The sequence below is a fragment of the Phaethon aethereus genome (assembly GCF_964289735.1).
Source record: "Phaethon aethereus genome assembly, chromosome: 4".
In the NCBI taxonomy this organism is placed as follows: domain Eukaryota; kingdom Metazoa; phylum Chordata; class Aves; order Phaethontiformes; family Phaethontidae; genus Phaethon; species Phaethon aethereus.
The window spans coordinates 14,184,760-14,205,410 of NC_138578.1; the positions used below are offsets into that span (position 1 = coordinate 14,184,760).

The 20,651-nt window shown below is 40.1% G+C and overlaps 1 protein-coding gene across 1 annotated transcript; it reads left to right on the forward strand.

The window, feature by feature from the left end:
• Positions 1-2,559: 2,559 nt before the first annotated feature.
• ELMOD2 (ELMO domain containing 2) lies at positions 2,560-9,805 on the forward strand (the record flags this gene model as incomplete). Its single annotated transcript, XM_081999107.1, has 8 exons — positions 2,560-2,704; positions 3,509-3,537; positions 5,160-5,254; positions 6,074-6,203; positions 7,150-7,283; positions 7,913-7,981; positions 9,111-9,244; positions 9,648-9,805. 8 exons carry the CDS (start codon positions 2,560-2,562, stop codon positions 9,803-9,805), a joined length of 894 nt encoding a protein of 297 aa, XP_081855233.1.
• Between the last annotated feature and the right edge of the window lie 10,846 nt (positions 9,806-20,651).

A 20,651-nucleotide genomic window follows, 5' to 3' on the forward strand; every position in this document is an offset into this window, starting at 1 on the left:
ATACTCTACACATCAGTCCTGGAGACTGGAAGCAAAGAGAACTGACTGAGAAAAGAACAATCGTATGCTGTGTGTATTTATTGTTAACGGTAAAGTTTAAGACTGTCATAAACCAGAATAGGAAGTGGAACAAATTCTAAAATCTGTAGTAGGAGAAGTAGTTAACAATCCATACAAACAGCGTTTTCTGGTTAAGTATAAATAACAGAAAAATAATTAATCTTATTGATATGAAACTATTTAATCAATTAAAAGACGCAACTGAAAGTGAAACTCTTGAAGCAGTAGTAAGGTTTTATTTTGGTTCTACATCAACAGAAGTCTCATCAGCTACAAATTTCCCTGTGTTGTTTACACAGGCCCACACTTTAAGGAGGCACCTGCTGGACTTTCTAAGTAATTCCGGTAGCTGATGCTCCTAATGAACAATCTCAGAGAAATCCATGCATGTGCATGAAGACTGACAGTAAGGACTTGACCACCCTTCCATTTCTTCTTGTTACAACTCCTCCGCCTTCCCAACATCAAACTGTAACACCCCACTGCTGCTGAAGCCTGGATTCTCCCAATGACAAGCTTTCAGCCTACTTGTGTTTAAATATCACAGCAGCAGCGCTCTGCCAAATCATCAGGTGGGAGGTGGAAGGCAGTATTTTTTTCCTGATCTGGATTATTTGCTCAGAGTTGTTTCCCATACAAGCTAGGTGGGAGCTGTAGCTCACCCAGGTCCTGCCATGCAGACAGATGTCTGTCTTCCGACTTCTTTTATCAGTTCTTAGGCACTAGATCTTTGGTATTTTTTCCGAGGTATTTTCTGGTTTTTGGCTATCTTGGACCAACTTATATGTAGGTAATGTGTTAGAACCACCATGCCATCCTGTCACCAAGTAAGAATGCTTTTTAATAGAGTGAAATATTTTTTAGTTTATTTTTGTCCAGTAGCACTCCAATGCTTTAAAAGTCAGATCACTCACTTAAGAAGTTACACTGAAAAAAATGACCACCTTCTGCCTCTTAACATGCACCATCTTTCCTCATAGTTTTTAAGAGCAGGAATCAGATCTGCAAACAATTGAAGTTCACCTGTCAGTGATTCCCCCATATGAAACTCTGCACTCCTACGAGCATAAAAATCCAAAGGGAGGATGCCAAATGTGTTGTTCCACCCTCCGAAATCCTCTGTCGGACACAGGCCACCAGACCTGCTGTGTGGCTTTTGATTCTGTGTAAAAGGTACTTCAATTTCCTCACATTAAAAAATGTATCAGAATGTGGTCAAGCAAGTCTGTCAGCTCTCTTTCAACCCTCCAAATTTTGCATACAATTTAGAGGAAAAGGAATTGCTTTCTCAAAGGAACTGCTCAACCCATGTTTACTGAAATAATAATGAACTATAATACAATGTAGGTACTGACTGGAACCAAATGGAACACTTAAGCTGAACCTCCCTGTTCAGCAACGGCAAAGCACACCTCTTTAAAAGCACCTACCCCAACTAAGTTCATGACATCTTGCTGCTTAGCGTTGCCTTCAGCTATAGCGGAGGCAAGGAACAAGTCTTCAAGCACAGTTTTGTAAACACTTAAACATGCCCAAGCGATCCCCATCTGTATTTTGGAAGGCATCACGCTCGAGCTGAAGGCGTTGACTAGCGAGATGGTACACCGACTTTTGGCCCAGGTACAGCACTGGGGTCAGAGCGGTGTGTGCCGGCCGCCAGGCCTGCGCAGGGCACCACTGACCGACTAACGTGTCAGGCGAGGGCCTCCGTGTCACTGCCTAGGGAGGCACGCCTGCCACCTCAGCCTGCGGCCCCGGCGCCCGACCGGCACCCGAAGCCACTGGGCTTTCGAGGTGCTCCGCCCGGGCGAGGCCGCCCGCTCCCACACGGCGCAAGCCAGCCGCAGGCCGCGCTCGACTGCCTGGTCTCCCATCGCCCCTTGCCCCGAGCCAAGCGCGCCTGGAAGGGAAAGGCGCCCGCAGAGGGAAAGCAACTACAGCCGGCGGCGGCTGCCCCGCCCGGGCTTCCTCCGTGGCAGCCTCGGGACGGGGGAGAGCTCCTCCGTCCCGCAGCGGCGGCAGCGGGGCCGAACCCTCAGACGCCATAGCGGGGCAGCGGGCGGGCGTCGCCGGCTGAGGGAACGGAGCCGGGCGACTGGCGCCCCCCGCTGTCACGGCCCTCCTAGGAGCGCGCGACACTGCCGGCAACAGCCACCGAAGCGGGCAAGACCCTTCCCAACCGGCACCTCCCACCTCCCGTGCCCGCGATCACTTCCGGGTGGGGGCGGCGGCTTCCGGCGGGAGGATGCGGGGGGCGGCTGGGAGCCGCTAGGTCGCCGCCACGGTGGGCGTGGGGCGGCGGTTCGGCCCTTCGCCGCGGAGGCGCTGACCGTTAACGGCTCGCGAGGGTGGCGCGGGGCTAAGGGGGGACCCGGCCTGGGGCGGGTGGCCCCGGAGGAGGCTGTTGTGGGGCGGCGGCGGGGCGGGTCAGGCTGGTCGCGCAGGGGGCCGCCGCCGCCGCGACCCTCCTGCTGACGCGGGGCTTACTTCACGCAGAAGATGCTGGTGTACTTCTGGGGGTTCCTGTACAGCAACTACTTTCGGTTTTGGCTGAAGTGGATCTTGAGGCTGCTGACTCGGAAGTGCGAATTGCAGCGGCTCTTTGATGGCTCGGAGGCGGGCGCGCGGCGGACGCTGAGCGTAGGTAATGGCGGGCGCAGGGCCAGGGGCCTGGCCTAGGGCTGCGGGAACGGCGTGAAGAGCGGTAGCGGGAAACCAGTACCCGTCCCCAGTGCCCCCGCAGCCGGTTGTATGTGTTCCCTTCATCCTGGCTGTCCTAGGAGAGTTTTAAATCGGAGTGCCCGATCTTCTTCCCTTGCCAGCTTGCTAAGGTAATTCCGCTTGGCTTCAAAAAGCGGAGCAGAAGTCTTGTATTTCCCCCCCCCCCCCCCCCGAGTCTTCCCGTCACTTTGTGTACGTTGTTACCTTCCTGTTTCTAAAATAGTCACACAGAAGAAACACCAGTGCATTCTTGTGGAGGGAGGAGGAGTGATTAAACGCACAGTTCTGCTCCATGCAGAATTTTTATCTAAAATAGTAGTTAAAGAAGCTACTTGTAGTTATTGCCGTTTTAACAATAGCTTGAGGAAGTGACTTTGCTTCCTTATTCTTCAGTAATAAACACAAACGCTTCTAAGAATAGAAAAATATCAAGACCTGTTTTTGTCTTGATACCTTTTCAGATTTGTTCTTCTACACGTAATTGATCAATGTTTCAAAAATCTGAGTATTTTCAGCATCGTACTCGATTATAAAAAATATCTATGTAAATTAAGGCTTTCAGTTACCTGATTCCTGTTATTTTAAGATTGAGTAATTTTTGATTAATTACGTGTGTAAAAGGAATGCAGAATTTTATAATACTTGCATGCCGCAAGGACACCTACTGTCAATTGTTTAAAACAATTCCATTCAATTTAACTGTGACGTTTACTTCTTTGTATTGCAGAACGTTCACTGGAATCATCAAAGAATAAGGTAAAGCTACTAGAGATCAAACTGTGATAAAACCTTCTTTCAGAGACAGATGCCAGAAAAGAACGTACTTTTTGAGGGTGGGGGAAAGTAGAGGAATAAAAGGCAGAGGGGAAAGGACAGCATTTTGGGTTCTGTGTGCTAGGGTTAGTCAAGGTTTCTCAAAAATAACCCCATGTTCCTTCAAACGTTTGTTTTGCTCTCTCGGAAAGATTGCCTGCTCTTTAGCAGCAAGTCAGACAAGTCCTTGACAGAGCTTTTGTTCTTGGAGAGGGTCAGTTCCTCCTGTCACAACAATCTCTTTTGCTGTTTTGGTAAATTTTGATAAATGGCATGGATAAAGCAATTAAATGCAGCCTATACAATATCATCTTGAATTGTTGAAAAAAGTGTAATGCAAGTTTGCAGCTAAAGGTTTCACTGACAACCTCGTTCCAGTTGTTCTAGAGCAGTTAGACATAAGCTAACGCTTATTTCCTTACTTTAGAAACTTATTTCCTCTCTATAGGACGAGAGGAAGTGGCCTCAAGTTGCACCAGGGGAGGTTTAGATTAGATATTAGGAAAAATTTCTTTACAGAGAGAGTGGTCAAGCATTGGAACAGGCTGCCCAGGGCGGTGGTGGAGTCACCATCAGTGGAAGTGTTCAAAAAAACATTTGGATGTGGCACTTCAGGACATGGTTTAGGGGCCATGGTGGCGTTGGGTTGGTAGTTGGACTTGATGATCTTGAAGGTCTTTTCCAACCTTAGTGATTCTGTGACTTTAAACCCTCAAGTTTGTATATCTTGAACAAAACTTATGCTCTATAGACAGCAAGGTGACTGCATTTTCTAGCTGATCACTGCAGTGTGATGTTGAGAGAGAGTTAGGAACTGCCACAAGCATCTTTGTTGCAGTAGAGCACAGGATGGGTGGGTCTTTTAGCATCCCTTAATTAAATAGTTAAAGATATTATGTTCAGTTTTAAAAGAGTTAACCCTTTTGCTTTACTGAAATGAAGCTGCTTTGGTGTTAGCACAAGTTGTATTAAAGAATGCATTGTGACCATAAAAAGTTCAGAAGACAAAGTTAAATTGTTGTGAAGTGATTTTAGGTGGGCAGTGTATAATTATCATTACTAGTAATTTGCCCTTTACTCTAGAAAACTGCAGAGTAGCAATATCTTACATTCTTTAGTTCCACCCCAGCATTGAAACCTCAACTTCATTAGTTCACTGTCTCCTAATTCTTCATTGTTTTCTCATTGAAGTTTTATCACTTTTGCTCCTCAATAGCTGTGTTTCTTTCACTTCGATTAGGAAGAATGTGTTTCAATTCAGTATTTGAAAGCAACCAAGAACCTACACTAAACAGCTCTTGAGCTTGTTATTTATTCTTTATGGGACTCCCATATAACCATTGCTTACAGTCTGCCAAAGTTACAAATTACACTTTTATGTAATTATTGCAGATATTTTGTATGCAATTTGAGCCCATTTATTGTAAACATTTGCAATAAATTAACTATTCTCCTTTTATAGTAAAGGTTACATATGTGGCAGGTATACAGAGGATGAGAAAAAAAGAAGTAGGTGATAGATTTCTGCATTCCTCATGAGGTCTTTTACTGTGTTAACTTCCTAGGTTTTAAGAAATGCTGTACATGTTGAGGAAACTGAAGTGGAGAACTGTGTCAGAGATGTAATGAAAGAAAAGAAAATTGAACAGAAGGATATGAGGTATGTTTGGGACCTGAACATCAGTTCTTCATGGCAGATAATTCTGACTTCTTGGCATATTCTTGCCGTTGCTTAATCTAATACAGTATTTAGGCCATTCAGCACACATCTTTAGAAAGAATTAGAAGATAAGGTGTGGTTATGTCCTCTTCAGTTCTGGAAAATAAATTGCAAAGTTTTAATTGACATGGATTTGGGATAACTGCATCTCTATCTTGCTGGTTCCCTTCTATTACTCCTTATTTCTAGGTAAGGTGATTATCACATTGGTTGATTACATGAACTATGCAATTGCTTAGATACATTTGAGGAGTGTAGTGATGCCCGATTAATGTTTGCATTCATCTGCATAAGTAATTATGAGCAACTGAGAGGAAGAAATTGTGAATAGTCAAAAGTTTGAAGTTTTAAAACTTACAGCTTCAAAGAAGCGTTTCATTTCTGACAAAGTTTCACTTTAAGACTTAGAAAAAGTTGGGGGGGGTGAAGGTACAGTGGTCAGGATGATATATGGAGTTTTCTTGTCATCACAGGTTTTAGCCAAGTTTTTTTTTTTTTTCCCATAATTTAAGTGAATAGGGCCTGACTGCAGCACTGGAATTGGCTAGAGTTTTGTTGGTTTTTTTTTTAAAATAGAAATAAAATCCATATAACAGTATACTTAACCAATCTGCTGCAGTTTGAAAGATAAACAAAGCACTTCCTAATTCTAGTATTTACATTGCATTAACATAATATCTTATCTGGTAGTTCAAGCAAGAATTTATGGCTAACTATGCCTCTTAATAGCTTCTGTGTGGTGTTTTGTTATTATTTCAGGTTTAAGACAAATCTGCACATATCCCTACTGCAGATATCAGGTTATAAAAAACTTTATTTGAATGTGGAAAATCTGAGGAAGGTCCCATATGATTCGGATAATGAAGAGCATGAGGAACAGTTAATTGAGGTGAAAATAATCTTTTAAATACAAGAGCTGTTTGTTTGTTTTTTTTCCCTCCAAGTCTAACAGCTTGAATTAACTTAATTTAGTGGTAGTATTCTTACCAGCTGGCCTATTTAAAGCTGTTTCCTACTCCTAAACTGCTAAGCCATTACAGAGTGACACATTAAAATACAACATCAAAGCAAAACAAATTAGTAAGCTAGATATACTTGGACCAGGATTATTTTGTGTGAAATCAGACATAACAACACATAAGTAGCAAAATAATTTTGTAATGGATCACTGAAGGATTGTAACTAAAAAAGTACTTAACCTTATGCACAGGTCTAACTTTGCAAACCAATAATTACTAAATAAAAAAACACACTAGTGTTTTCTTATTACTGCATCCCAGTCAATGTCAAAGAGGCTAGTTTAATGCTGGAAGATAAACTATCAGTACTGTATTTTAGGTAGCAATAAATAATAGCAAGGAAATAATATAATACTGCTTGAGGCTTTTTAAAATAGCTTCTACTGCACAAATATATTAACATGTCATTTTCTTAGCATTTCATGGTTATCTCAACTTGCTATACAAGTCCCAACATTGATGTGTTAATTAAGCATTCATTGAGAATTCACATTTCAGTTTAGAGCTGTCATATCAGGAAATTATGCATAAATTAATTTCTAAAGGGAAAGAAGTCTTTGTTTTGTTAGTATAGATTCATTGGCTTTGTCCGTGAAGGGAAATGATCTCATTTAATGTTAAATGTAATAATTTTCTTAATTGCTGAAGAAAGCCATTGTAGTATAACTCCAGATTGCCGCTAACTGGAAAGAACAGCGTACAGATTGTATCCTGTTCCTTGGTGAATGGTTTCTAATGTGCAGCAGGAAGTGTTCTGAATTATGTAACTTGGAATACTTTAGCAGCTGTGCATAACACGGAAGCATATTTGTGCAGCTTTGGAATTCGCTGATGCCTCATGAGAATCTGAAGGCCAGAATCACCAAGCAGTGGTGTGACATTGGCTTCCAAGGTGATGATCCCAAAACAGACTTCAGAGGAATGGGCCTGCTGGGGTTAGTGAATCTGGTGTAAGTGAAAAGAAGTATTTAATTTCTGTTGTATCTAATTTTCAGTATCTACGTATTTTCTCCAGTTAGTGCTATTTCTACTAAAGCCTGAATAGAAGCAAACAGAAATGGTGGCTTCTGTACAGTGAAAAACCAGTATTTTCTATATAAGTCAACATTTCTAGTGGCTGCACATCTGTAAATGTGTGGTTGGGTAGAGGCCAACAAGCGAGGGGAGGAACAGAAAGTTGCCCAAGACACCTTATTTTTTTGTTGTCATGTGATAGATTTGATAGGTTATAACTTAGAAAGTAACTTGTCAAAATCTTTTAAAATTCCTGAATTAATTACTGTAATGAAAAATAAACAGGTTTTTGTAACTTTGCTAAGCTAATTTGTGCACTTGAGTGATCTTCATATTTGATATTCAGATCACAATGATTTAAAAAATTTTTTTTTCTGTATTAGTTCATGCTGAATATAATTTAATTTGCCACCTTTTCCTTGGTTTTCATTTTGTGCCATTTTTCAGTACAGAGTATTATTCAGCTTTAGTTTAAAGCTACACATTACATTTTGATGTTGAACACTTTTTTTTTTTTATATGAAGTTAAAAAAAAATAATGGAAGATCCTATTTCACACTGACAGGTATTTTAGTAAGCATTACACCAACGAAGCTCGTCAGATCCTTTCTCGTTCAAATCACCCAAAGCTGGGGTAAGTCGCTATATGACTTTTTCTGGCTTGTTCTCTGTAAGAGCTCATGTGAAGACTGCCAAGTCTTGTCAGTCCTGAAAATGAAGAGAAAAATGTTTGTGTTTTTTTAAATTAAAGGATGAAAGGCATGAGAAACCCAACACAGAAATCCGTTTCAGGCTGGGAACTATGTGCAGCTCTTTTTTTTTCTTCAGAATAGACTTGCAAAATACTAGTTTTGGTTAACACAGTGAATACCTTTAACATCATAGTTACCTTTATTTGTAATAGGCTTAGGTTAGATTTAGAAAAGAATACTTATTTTTTGCCTTCTTACTGATCCTGTGTTGGGATGGTATAGACTATCTCTTAAGGTCCCTTTTTTCCTTGCTAGGTTTCTGTTCTGTAGTAAGTATTTTGTTATTGTTCAATTTTAACTTAATTTTCAAAAACTTTACATATTAAAGCATTGAGCTTATTTCACAGTGAAATATACTCTAAAACCAGTCAGACAGAGAGGAAAGCTGGTAAATTCATCTAGTTCCCAGTTAACCACCTACCAAGAATGGGAGGCTTTCATGACTTCCATTGTAAATAATATTACCTTATGCAACTAGGTCATGAATAGAATATCCGAGGAGGCATTTAGATCAATTAAATAAAATATCATGGACACAAATTAACTGTTTTTTTCCTTCCCCCAGAAACACTTGTTTTAACAGTCCTTTAAGAATTTCTATTGTGGTGCTTTCTATTCCATGCAACAGAAAAAACAGATTTTTTCAGGTTGAGGTGGACATTCCATTTATACTGTAACAACGTTTTTGATGCACAATTTTTCATACTCTAGCAGATTTAATCATATCAAATGAGCAAATTAAGGTCAATGTTGATTAGCCTTACCATCTCATTAGTGCCTAATGGAGGCATTTGCCATACTACTGTATAGAAAACTAGTGTTTTTAACTAACTTCTACATGGTTGGATGCACCAGGGAATGGAAAGAGTGGTCTATAGGCTGGAGTCAACTTGTCAACAAGTTTCGTAGGAAGAGTTGACTCTTACAGTTATCCTAACACGGACTGTTTCAAGGAAGCTTTTAAGTCCTTCGATCCATACGGTAAAACACAACCTATGATTGGTGTTGCAGATATTCTTATGCAATAGTTGGAATCAATCTGACAGAAATGGCATACAGCTTGCTTAAGAATGGTGCTCTGAAGTCACATCTGTACAACATGGTCTCTGGATTGCCACAGATGGAGCACTTCCACCAGTTTTACTGTAAGTATCTGTAGCCTCTTTAGAACAGAGTACCAAGCAGGAGGCCTACAACGGAGAGCTTAGTTTTTTTGGAGTGCGTTTCCACTCTTTTCTCATTACCCAGAGCAAGCTGTTTATCTTCTGAATGCACCTGATGCTTAAACATTGTGCTACAGAAATGTACATTTAAGGGATAAATGTGGGTGGCTTTCTATATATAAGACTACAGTCTGAAAACTCAGTATGTGCATATTTATTTTTTTATTCATTATTACAGTGTACAAAAGCTTGCTGTTGACCAGGATGGGAGACTCCCTATTTTAAGGGATTGGATAGAGTCTAAAGGGTCATTCTAGGTCTAGCTGGATCAAGCAGAAAATTGTGGAGGTAAATTTTGTGGATCTGCATTTTATTTTCTTCACAGGTTATCTGGTTTATGAGTTTGACAAGTTCTGGTTTGAGGAGGAACCAGAAAGCATTATGCACTTCAACCAGTACAGAGAGAAATTCCATGAAAAGATTAAGGCACTTCTGCTGGATTGTGATGTGATACTAACCTTACAAAGTACAAAGAAACCTTAACTCCTCTGCAGTCTATGACGTTCTGCATCAAAAATGGAATTATGCATTTCGATGGAAGTTTTGCATGTTTCACCAAAAACTGTTTAATAATAGAACTTTTTTTTTACATTTAAAAAAATAATCAAAATTCAGTTAAGAAAGCTTGGACAATCAGCCTCTGTTTACAGGTCTTTATATGCTATTCTCCAAAGGACAGCTTTTTTTAAAAAAATAAAACACACCAAAAAACAACCAACAAACCAACACAAAGAACAACCTACAAATCTAAAGAGCCTCTGGATAGCTTGCTTTCACAATTTCTTTTATACTTCTTGGTGCAGGAATGTGAAGCAGGTATTTATGCTGCATCATGTTTTCCATGAATAGGTTTGACTGTCTTTTAAAAACTTCTTTTAGTAGAAATTACTGTGGTTTTAGACTTTTTGTGTTCTTGTTCTGTAGTTGATGTAGTTGATCGTTCACTCATCAATGTTAAATTTCTCTATAATGAAGAGGTCCATGAAGGGGATGTATGGGTCACTTATGATTTTGGAGAAGAGGCTTAATCCATCAACATACTGATGTACTTACTAGAAATTACTTCTGGCAAGGAGGTTGTTTTTATCTATGTATTTGCACCACCAAATTCCTATGCTTGGAAAAAGCTTAGTTTGCAAACAAAACAAAAAGAATAACAAGTCATCAGTGTGAGGATCAGATCCTCAGACTAAAGCTACTCCTAAAAATATTCCTACTGTAAAAATTTTCAATTCTTTCTAATCTGACTTTAGCTATTCAGTCTGCTTGACTTGGTACCTGTTGTCAGCCCTTTCTTTTAGCAGCTAATGGAGTATTCTCAGTGGGAAGTGCAAGAGAGTTAGTTTAGCCCTTTTATAAATTACACCCGTTAAAAACCTTTACTGCAGCTGCAATTCCTATTTTGTGAAAATAAGTTTGCACCTGAGTAAAAGTCTCTAACAAAGGTGTATTTTCCATGGAAGGGATGCAACTGTGACACATTACTTAATCTTGACATCCTCAGACAATCTAGTCAATAGGACTTCACGTCTATATTGTAACTAATTATTGCTTAAAGCAACTTTAAACAGATTTGGTATAACCATAACTTCGTTTTCTAAAACCTAATATTAAATAAGTGCCTTCTGCTTTATTCAATCAGTGTTTTATTTTGATTCTGTAACCAGATCACAGCCTTAAAAGCTTGAGTTATTTGGGAAAGACTCTTTCAGTATATGCTTAAGTAGCACACAGTGGCACAAAATTTGTATACTAATAGAAGCTTTCATGCCTTTTTTTTTTTAAATCATCTCAGGTAAATTAGTTAACTTCTAGTCAGTGACTAATCATGAAGAGATTCCTGAAGAATACAAATACTGAACAGAAGGAAAAAAAAAAAGACAACCCCCTTTTTGTAATGAGTGATGTTACACTACATAGGTATTAAATTTATTATAATATGTAACACTACATCTCCTTGGAGATAATCATAACTCAACTGGACATGGTCCACATGGTCCAGGACCACCGCCTGCTTTAAGTGACCCTGCTTTGGGCAGGGGGGTTGGACTAGGTGATCTCCACAGGCACCTTCCCACCTCAGTAATTCTGAGTCTGTATTGTATAACCTGCGACTCCTTGCATCGCATCCACCCAACTGCTCTTGATCCCTTAAATGTTGGTGATCTCTTACTTGTGGGAAAGCTGCTGATCAGGGTAGACGGTATATATGTAGGAAGTAACAGTTCTGTTTTCTTTTTATGATACCTTATGATAGGTATAGACAAGAGTTAAACAATTCTTAAGTTTAACATGTGCAGGGTGGAGAAGGGTTCATCTCATCTGTTTTGGGTTGATGCTATTATACTTTAAAAAAAAAGGGAAGAAAAAGTAATGTGAAAATGCTTGTAGGGAGAGTATTTATGGTTATGCCATAGCTTGTAAGTTGAACAGCTAAACTGACTAGATTAGACACAAAATTGACCACAAGAAGCCTAGATCTTTTGATACTTCCAGATACTTGGGTCCTGTAATTCTCACCACTGAAAAAGCTGAGATCCTGTGGAGAGTGTTCTGGGATTCAGATCCAGCAGTGGAGCTCTGTTTCTCTGATGCTTGTAGATACTGGACATTCCTAAAATCTGAGGAAGGAAGTGGACTCTTTTCCTGTGGCTGAGAAGTTTGTTGTCTGTTACTTTCTAGCCCCAGCTTCTGTCATGTTTGTCTTATTAATAAATTTTTACTATTGCTTGTAGATGTCCTTTGCAAGCAAAGTGAGACTGCCATTTTGAATTTCAGAAGTGACCCTAATGAGTTCAGCAGCAGGAGGAAAGGAGATGGCTTTTTTTTTTATCTACTGCTTGCTAGCAAGTAGCAACATTACTTGAACCACCTCTCTAAAACCCTCCCCTGTGCTAGATTCTGCAACCTTTTTTTTTTTTAACAGTTGCAAAAATAATCTACACCCTGTTTCCAGCCTTGAAACTTTCACTCAGCTCCTTGTTCACTAGAGAGAGACTGACATTTAACTACTGCTGAGGCCTTTAAAGCCCAGCCATCAAGATTCAGATTTCCTATCACTTGCCTAGGACATTTTAGTGTAGAATGTAGATTGAGCCTGCTGTGAGATGCATCATTAGTTTTTTTAAAATCAAAGTGTGAGCTGGGAGTATAAAAGGAAAAAAGTAAACCCAGCCATCATCAGATGAGTGAGGTATATGGGAATGCATTAGTTTGTATGTAGTCCTTAAGGTGAATGTTTATGTTAGGCTCCAATACACCTTCCCAGTAAACAGTTAGAATTTGCATGTAGTTTTGTATGATCAAGTAGCCCAGTCCTTCTGTCGAGGAGCCACTCACTGTATGTAGACTAGTACTGGGTGTCCCTGTTTTGCACCAGTGGTAGGCTAATTGTATTATGGTGGTAGCTAGTAAATAGATGGAAAAAAGTAAAATTGTGTTTAGGGAAGGGAAAAAACAATGTTTCGCTAGTCAATGGTAGATTTTATACTAACTCTGTTTTAGGGTGACAATCCTGAGGTTATGGAAGATTCAAAATAGAGGCAGGCCACCTTCCTGCATGGCGATATAGTCGGTTTGTTTAACATCAGAATTTGTTGCTCATGATTTACTCTAAGAGTCTCAAAACCTTGGTAAATTCTCTTGTTATTTATTAACTGTCATGTTTTAACATATGTAGTATCTTATTAAAATTTGCAGGTACTGTTATTTTCTAGCTTCCTGCCTCTTTAAAGCATTCACTATGTGAAAGCTTATATGCAATAGTAATTTCAGAAAAAAATAATCTAAAACTGAAGACAACAAGGTGGTTCTCTCAATTTTTTTTTTTGTTGTTCATGTAGCAACTGTTTTAAAAAAACTACCTCCACTTTTGTTGTTTAGTGTATGCTTGAAACATGGTGCTGCTCCATGAACAAATTAATCTGAAGCAGAAGTTTACCACAGGCAAAAGTAAAATCTAGTCTTTCAATAAGTAAACACATTGCTTCATAAGTAACCACCTTGCTTGGAAAGCGATTTGAAGACAGTGCTACTTAGGAAGAAAGAAACAAAGAATGTTTGTAAACTCGTTGTGCTTCTGCCATCTGATACAGCAGTGTAAAGAAAAGGGCATTTTGTCCTGAAGGACAATAGGAAAAGGGGCCAATCTAAGCACCTCGGATAAATAGTTTTGGATTTTCACTCTTTGAAAAACAAAACAAAAACATGCAAACAAAAATTAAACACACACAAAGCCCCATGCATTAATCTTCCAGATTTTCCTTGCTAGTTTAAATAACAAACACTTAAAAAATTGGTTAGCCTTGTTTTAAGAATTATTGTGATGAAAAAGTTCGTATTTAGGTGGGAGTTCAGCAGTCAGTATTCTTGAAAATACTGCTAGTGGCTGTCTGGTGAAGATGTAACCTGTTGTTTCTTTCTGTCATACTTTCGTGTTGCTGTAGTACAGTGCTGATCAATCTTTGGGCTGATGTTTCTTGTGTCAGGCAATATGTAGTCTTTTGTTAGGGAAGAAAAAACCCACACAGCCCAAGGCAGCTTATGGGCAGTTTCTTCTTATCACACGGTGTTTAGATAGCTGCATACTAATAGAAATTTCTGTTTGCCACAGTATAAAAGCAATAATGTAAACTGTGATGTCTGTGTAATGGAAAGAGATGTTTACAATGGTAGCAAATAAAGAACGAGTTATTCCAAAATGTTGTCAACAGTAGTGTTACAGCCTGCTAGAAAATGTAGCAATTGCCAGTTAGCCATGCTCTCGGTTCATGCATGTGCACTGTGATACAAGAGAAAGCTTTATTCTATCTTTGATTTGTTTTGCTTTTTGCTTTTCCCCCCAGCTCTGAGAACTTGTTCAGAGGTCTCTGTGGTTCTTGTACTGGGCTTGCGTTTGTGCCTTTCCCAATAAGGCTATAGCACTGTTGATAGAGAGATACAGCTATAGAGCTGTTGAAACAGTAGGCAGCAGAACATCTGCATGTGTGGAAGCTGAACTGGAAAAAAAAAAAACAGCAACAGCTGGAACAAACACTAGCTGGCTCACATAGGTTTTCTAGTTTTTAAATAGCCATCCACGATATGTACCTTAAACACCAGAAGAAAGGAATAGGATTTAAATCTGACTGAGATCCATACTAAGAGTGTTTGTTTTTAACTCTCAGGATTGGTCTGATACCATAGAAGACCATGCTTACATGCAAGTCCACTTGAAATCTTACATCTGTTGTGACAGGAAATTATGCAATGGCAAAGTCTGAGTTGGATGTGCATTATGAATTTCTGTATATTACGGCCTTTAACACTCCCTCGACCTTCATCGACCTGTCATTCCGAACCCAAGTCACAGCTACGGCCCATGGCACTGACCAACGGCACTAGCACGAGGCGAGGGGAAAGGCTTCCTGCTTTTTTAGCTGAGGGGCTTCTCCAGCCATCATCTCACTTTGTTCCACACCTGCCCTGAAAGGTGGCCGCATCCCTTTTTGCCAAATCTTTTGGGCCATACCACAAAAAGTAAACCTCACCTCCTTGATACACAGTATATACGAGAAGCATATTGGGTTGGAAGGAGACAGAGTAGTTTGGCCAAGTTTCTTTAGCTAGAGCACGACATTGCTCTCTTCAGTGATGGACCAGAATTTTGGTTATGGAATGCAAGAGAATATTGCACAGGTAGGCTGCCATACTCTGCTGCAAGTGGTAGAGATCTATTACTGCTTTATTTCAATTGCTCTTGAAATCCTTACTTTAAAAGAAGCTCTGTTTTAAGCTTTAAAAACCCAACAAAGCCCGAAACAAACCAAACCCAGCCAAAACGCCAAAAAACAGAGTAAGTATTTTGTTTGAAGGACCTGGAAGTTAACTCTTGCAGTTAACTCGAGGTGCAAACGTTTTTGTTCAGGAGTGCAAAACTGAGAGTTAGAGATGAACTCTAGAGAAAGAGAGAAACCCTGATTTGTTTTCTTTTTTTTTTTTTTAACTAAGAAAATACTTTAACCTCTGTATCTTCCACCATGCCTTCATCTCCATACAAGCTATGTTAAATAACTTACTTGGTTTTTCAGTTCCATCTGTACTTCTCAGTTCTTACTCCTGAATTTTGGAGACCAAACGCTTCTGTTAATGTACCGAAGGGCCACCACATGAGAACTACAAGATGGCACCTGTAGCAATTTTATTCCTTCAGAAGCCTAGAACAGGCCCTGCGCTACAGAAACATCCCACTCCTGCAAGGCCCAAATGTCAAGCTGGTCAGTTATACAAATACCAATTATTTTAGAACATACTCAGGAAATTTAAATTGAGATCCTGAGTACCACACAAGCGAGAAGAACCAGAGTTAAATTCTCTTCTGATGTGACATGCCTTGAGATGTTACCTGCCACCACTTCTTGAGAGCATCCTGCACTGCAGTTAAGACTAACTTCCTATATGTCATCCCTCGTATTCCCAGCACTGAAACACTCTTACACGATGACTCTGCTGACACCAGCACGTATCACACATTTCTGTTATTAGCCATATTCCTACGTAATGTTCACTCCCACAGTTTTGTTCCAATTATTTGCTGTCAGGCTAATTTGTATTTTCACTATTGAATAAATCAGCATTTTACATGAGCATCAAAAATCACAGTTGCTGCTTGAAGTACGTAACATTTGACTCAAGTCTATCTTCTAGCGGAAAGAAATAGAAATAGCATTAAAAAAAAGTTTTCTTCCAACCAGAGGATAAGGCTCCGTAATAGATGCGAGTGCTTCACTTTCTTGCTATAATGCTACACCTCAGCGTGTATCTAAACTGGTGAGCTCTGGTCACGGACCAGCCTGCTCCCACAGCATCAGAGGTTGATGCCAGAGTCCAAAGGAAGCCCTGGAGGCTGGAACCTCGTGCTCTAACTAAGCAAAAGGCCAGGATACTAAGGCACGCTCCGCCATAGGCTGAGCTCACCTACCAACCCATACACTATTCCTCAGTATTTTCTCATTTTTTTTCCCAGATGCTTTAGTCTAAGCCCAACTAGTCCATTTTTCTTACAACAGCATCAAGTATTTTTTTACAGTTCATATTACATTTCTGATAAAAGGCACCTTCTAGCTACAGCGTACCTCATTATTACCGAATTACCAAGAACTGGAACAGACCAGAGATGACAGGTAAGTCGCTCACAGAGATGCCAGAAGTTTGGCGAGTAACAGCACCGAACCTCGTCAGCGTGCACACAACCCAAACTGGCGGGGACTTGGTGAGCCATGCTCCCTACCTGCAATTCGCTGGCACAGCCACAGGTGCCTCCTCTGACCTATCGCTTTGCCATTTAGGCAAGTTACAGGCTTACAGTGCTTCTGCACCAGCGTCGTTTTGTAGCTCAAAGTATCCTGTTGGGATTCAAACTTCCCAACAGTTTCTTGTTGGTTTCTGTATCACGCCTACTGTTGAGAGACCCAACTACTGCAGTTTCAAAACGCCGCTGCAAGGTTAAAGATCAGTAATGAAGACCCTGTGACAGGAAGGATCCAGAAGCTTGGAGAGCAGCCAGCTGAAGAACCAGACCCAGCTGCACAGCTTTCCAAGAAAAAGCACCTTCTCTTTGCTTGATCAACTGCTTTAAGGCTATTGCCTTTCTCTCTCGCAGCCCCCTTACATACCACAATGCATATACCATACCAGCCTCTGCCTCTTTACTTATACACACCTGACATATGACATCTACTGTAACAGAAGCTCCAGCATCACTGTGTGAGAACTGCTAAGGTGCTTCTCTTGAGAAGAGTTTTGATGTCAAATTTTCAGTAGATTTAATACATCACATAAGCTTTCTGTCTGCTTTGCCCAAAATTTGTGCGACAGAGACCTTCACAAATTTCAAACACAACCCTTACTCAGCTCCAACACCTCAAATTCAGGAGCTGCAAGATGCTACAATGAAGGAAATAAGTATCACTGAACTTCCATAATGCTATCAGCATCTGAGTAAGTTGAAAGACAGAGTGGAAGAAAACTTGAGTAGAATGTTTATGTCTTTTTGTTTGTTTGTTTTGTTTTGAGAAAGCTCTAGAAAATAACCTTCCACTCCTCCATCATTTGCTGTCTGTCTCTTGGCAGGCAGGCAGCACCCTGTGCCATCAGGCTCCTACCAAGCTAGAAAAGCAGCACATGTCAGCGTCCAGTCACAGATTTCAGCTCTGAAGAGGAAAGATACCCCCCCTCCAGCTGCAAGACAGACAACCCTACCCAAACTCTACAGTTCACAAATTAAAGAGACATAGAAAGCACAAGGCCTAGGCGCTTCCAAAGGCACACTGACTTGCTTGGGTAGCATCCCAACACATACAAAGATTTTAAAAGCATTCACTCACATTTTCTCAAAGGTTTCATGTCACTGTACACTGGTTGGTTGAACTCTTCTGCAGCTCTCCTCTCATCAACGACCACCCAGCTACTAAAGAAGAAGTCACAGCAGAACTTCTCATCAAATAGGCAACCCCAGGTGGCCATTTGGTGTGGCCCCAATCAGGTGAGCTGCCTCACCCAAAACAATCTGGAGAAAAATGGGCTCCCCTGGCTGCTACCTATAGCAAAGCCCTTCTTAAAGGTGACCTGGCTTACACTTAGGAGCTTTGTTGACATGATCAGGAAGGTAAGGAAGGCTACTGGAGCAAAACAAAAAGAAGTTGTCTTGTAAAATGGAGCAGAGGTCTACTTGTTGATGCCTCCTCTTGTTACAGAAGTTCTAACAGCAAAATAATTTTCACGATACGTTGAACCCCCAGCCCTGGGGGTGGGGTGTGAGCAGAGCTGGCAAGCGCTTTTAAGATAAAGAAATGTTTTTCATCTGTGGTCTGTGCATCTCTAGGGGTGTGTGGAAGATTGCCGATAGGCTTAAGTTCACTTTACCAGGACAGACACCTGGTAATAAGAGAAATATTTTAGGGATCTACAATCTTAAAAAGGTCAACAGTCCGCTTAAGGATGTTAACCCTTGGTGCTGAAGACTTCTGTGGTAACTTACTCTGCTGCCAGGCATTACAATAAAGCACACTGCTCTGGCCTTGGCATCTCAAGTTAAAGTCATATTCTTCAAAATGGTGATTATGGCTTCAAATGAGTATCATTATTTGATACATATGTAAAGCAATCCACATAGCCTCATATGCAGAAAGACTCTATTGCTTTTTCGTATTTGTTACATGTAGTCTACATATGGCTATATTACAAAGGAGAGAACTCCGCTCAACAAAAGAAAAAAACAACCAACAGTAAACTGAGACAAAGGATACATGAGCAGTGCTCAGAAATTACCAGCCACGTTATCAGCTTTGTATATACACAAATAGATAGTAAGTTTCAAAAATATAGTTCACTGAATAGAGCACATCCATGTCTGTTCTGTCACTGGCAAGGTTTTGAGGCTGACATCTCAGCTTACCAGTAGCCTGTAAATAACATTCCAATGTTTAAAGCCTTGAGAGCATGCCTGGTGAGCTACAGCAAGCATAGGCGGGTCATAAAATATCTGGGGGTCTTAAAAACTAGTAACAACTGTTGTCACCGAACACGAGCATAGCAGGGAGCACTGTCTAATGAAATTGGGTAGTGTGAGAGAAGCTTGCCCGGGTTGCTTCTTGCAGATGGAATTAAACACATTCAAGCGTTAAACAAAACCAGGCATGGAAACCACAAATGGTTTTTGTTCTGAGACCTGGTGTTGAAGATCCAAAGTCATTTCTCTGTGTAATAAAACACAATCACCTACTTTTACCTCTAGCATGACTTTAATAGTTAAAAATCAAATCTGTGCAGAGTGTACGTTATTTGTTCACATTACCTATTTGTGGTTAAAAACCACTTCATCTGACAGTTTAAAAGCATTCTTTTAAAAGAAAAGAATTAAACAATAGCTTCTGCTAAAAAATCTGCAAGTTACATGGATGCAATATACAGGAGTATAAAAAAATCAACAGTATTGTACAGAAAATATTCTCAAAACAGCAAATAAAGATTAGGCATGTAGGCATGATCCTGAACTGAACAAATATGAATTATAAAACAGCTAACAAAATTTAAAAAAAAATCCTGAATATCTGTATAAAAGAAGCAAGGATTCAAAGTGCAGGTGCTCCAGTTTCCATTTTAACATATTATTCAGTAGGTTAATACAGGATACTGTTCATTTCATATAAAGTGACAGTGTTCTCAGTAAGACTTAAACATTCAGTTACATTATCTTGCAGATTTTTTTCATTACTGCTACTTTACACTGTTGTAAATGAAGACTTATGCAATACAAGTTTTTATTTTCTTAATCTAACAAGGATATAATAGGTTCGTGGTAAAGGTTAGTTTTAAAAGCGAAGCTATATATGCTATAGAACCAGCCTTAGAAGTATACATATATATTTTTTTTTAACTTTTAAAAACAGCTTTCAATTTTTAAAAAGAGACTCTACCGGTCTGTTCTGGGACCTGCATACACTGTCTTTGGAGCACACCAGCAAAGCTTCCAAGTCCATGGGTTAGGAATACAGCCCCAGGCAGGGCTGTGCTGGGGATCTTCCCCGGGTGGCCGCAGCTGGGAAAGGGCTTTCTCTCTGCTGGGTTTGGTGCAGCCAGAGGCCGCTGAGCCCAGGGGAAGGCAAATGGGCTCTGCCTTCTGTCGGAGCGGAAATCATCACATTTAACCACGTTTGCCTGAACGTGCCAGCTAGGCTTGGGATGGACTTCTCACTTCTATTTGAGTGTACCAGTCTCAAGCAGAGGAAGTTAGGAGCCAGGCAGGTGTCACTGAAGTGATCTTTCACATATTCAAAACAATAAAATTGAAGCATGCATTAAAACCCATTATCTTTGAAAAAAAAAAAACTTACATGAAATAAAATTATCCTTCAGGGATGTTGCCTGGAACTTAATTTCACCTGAGGTCCTATTTAGTTTGACAGTGTCCCTTTAAATTTTAGGTACTTCCTGTTTCATTCGTTTTTCTCCCCCAAGAATCAGATCTCTCTATATGTCTATTTTAAAAATGCACATAAATATCACCATTAAGTTTACATTTAGAAATCAAGAACTAATCTTTACCATTTTATATTGACAGCAAGGTTAATAATACACCCACTTCACTGACAACTGTTATTTTTTTCTATATTTTGAATAAAATTTGCATTTGTGTAACATTTCCCACAGAAAGAGTGATTATACTTCAAGATAGTTAAGTTTGCACCCCAACATTTTCACATTGGTGAAAACAATCATGTTTTGAAAATACCAGGGCCTGTGCCAGGTACTAATAGAGAATAAAAAAAACCCCAAAAAACCCGACTGCCTT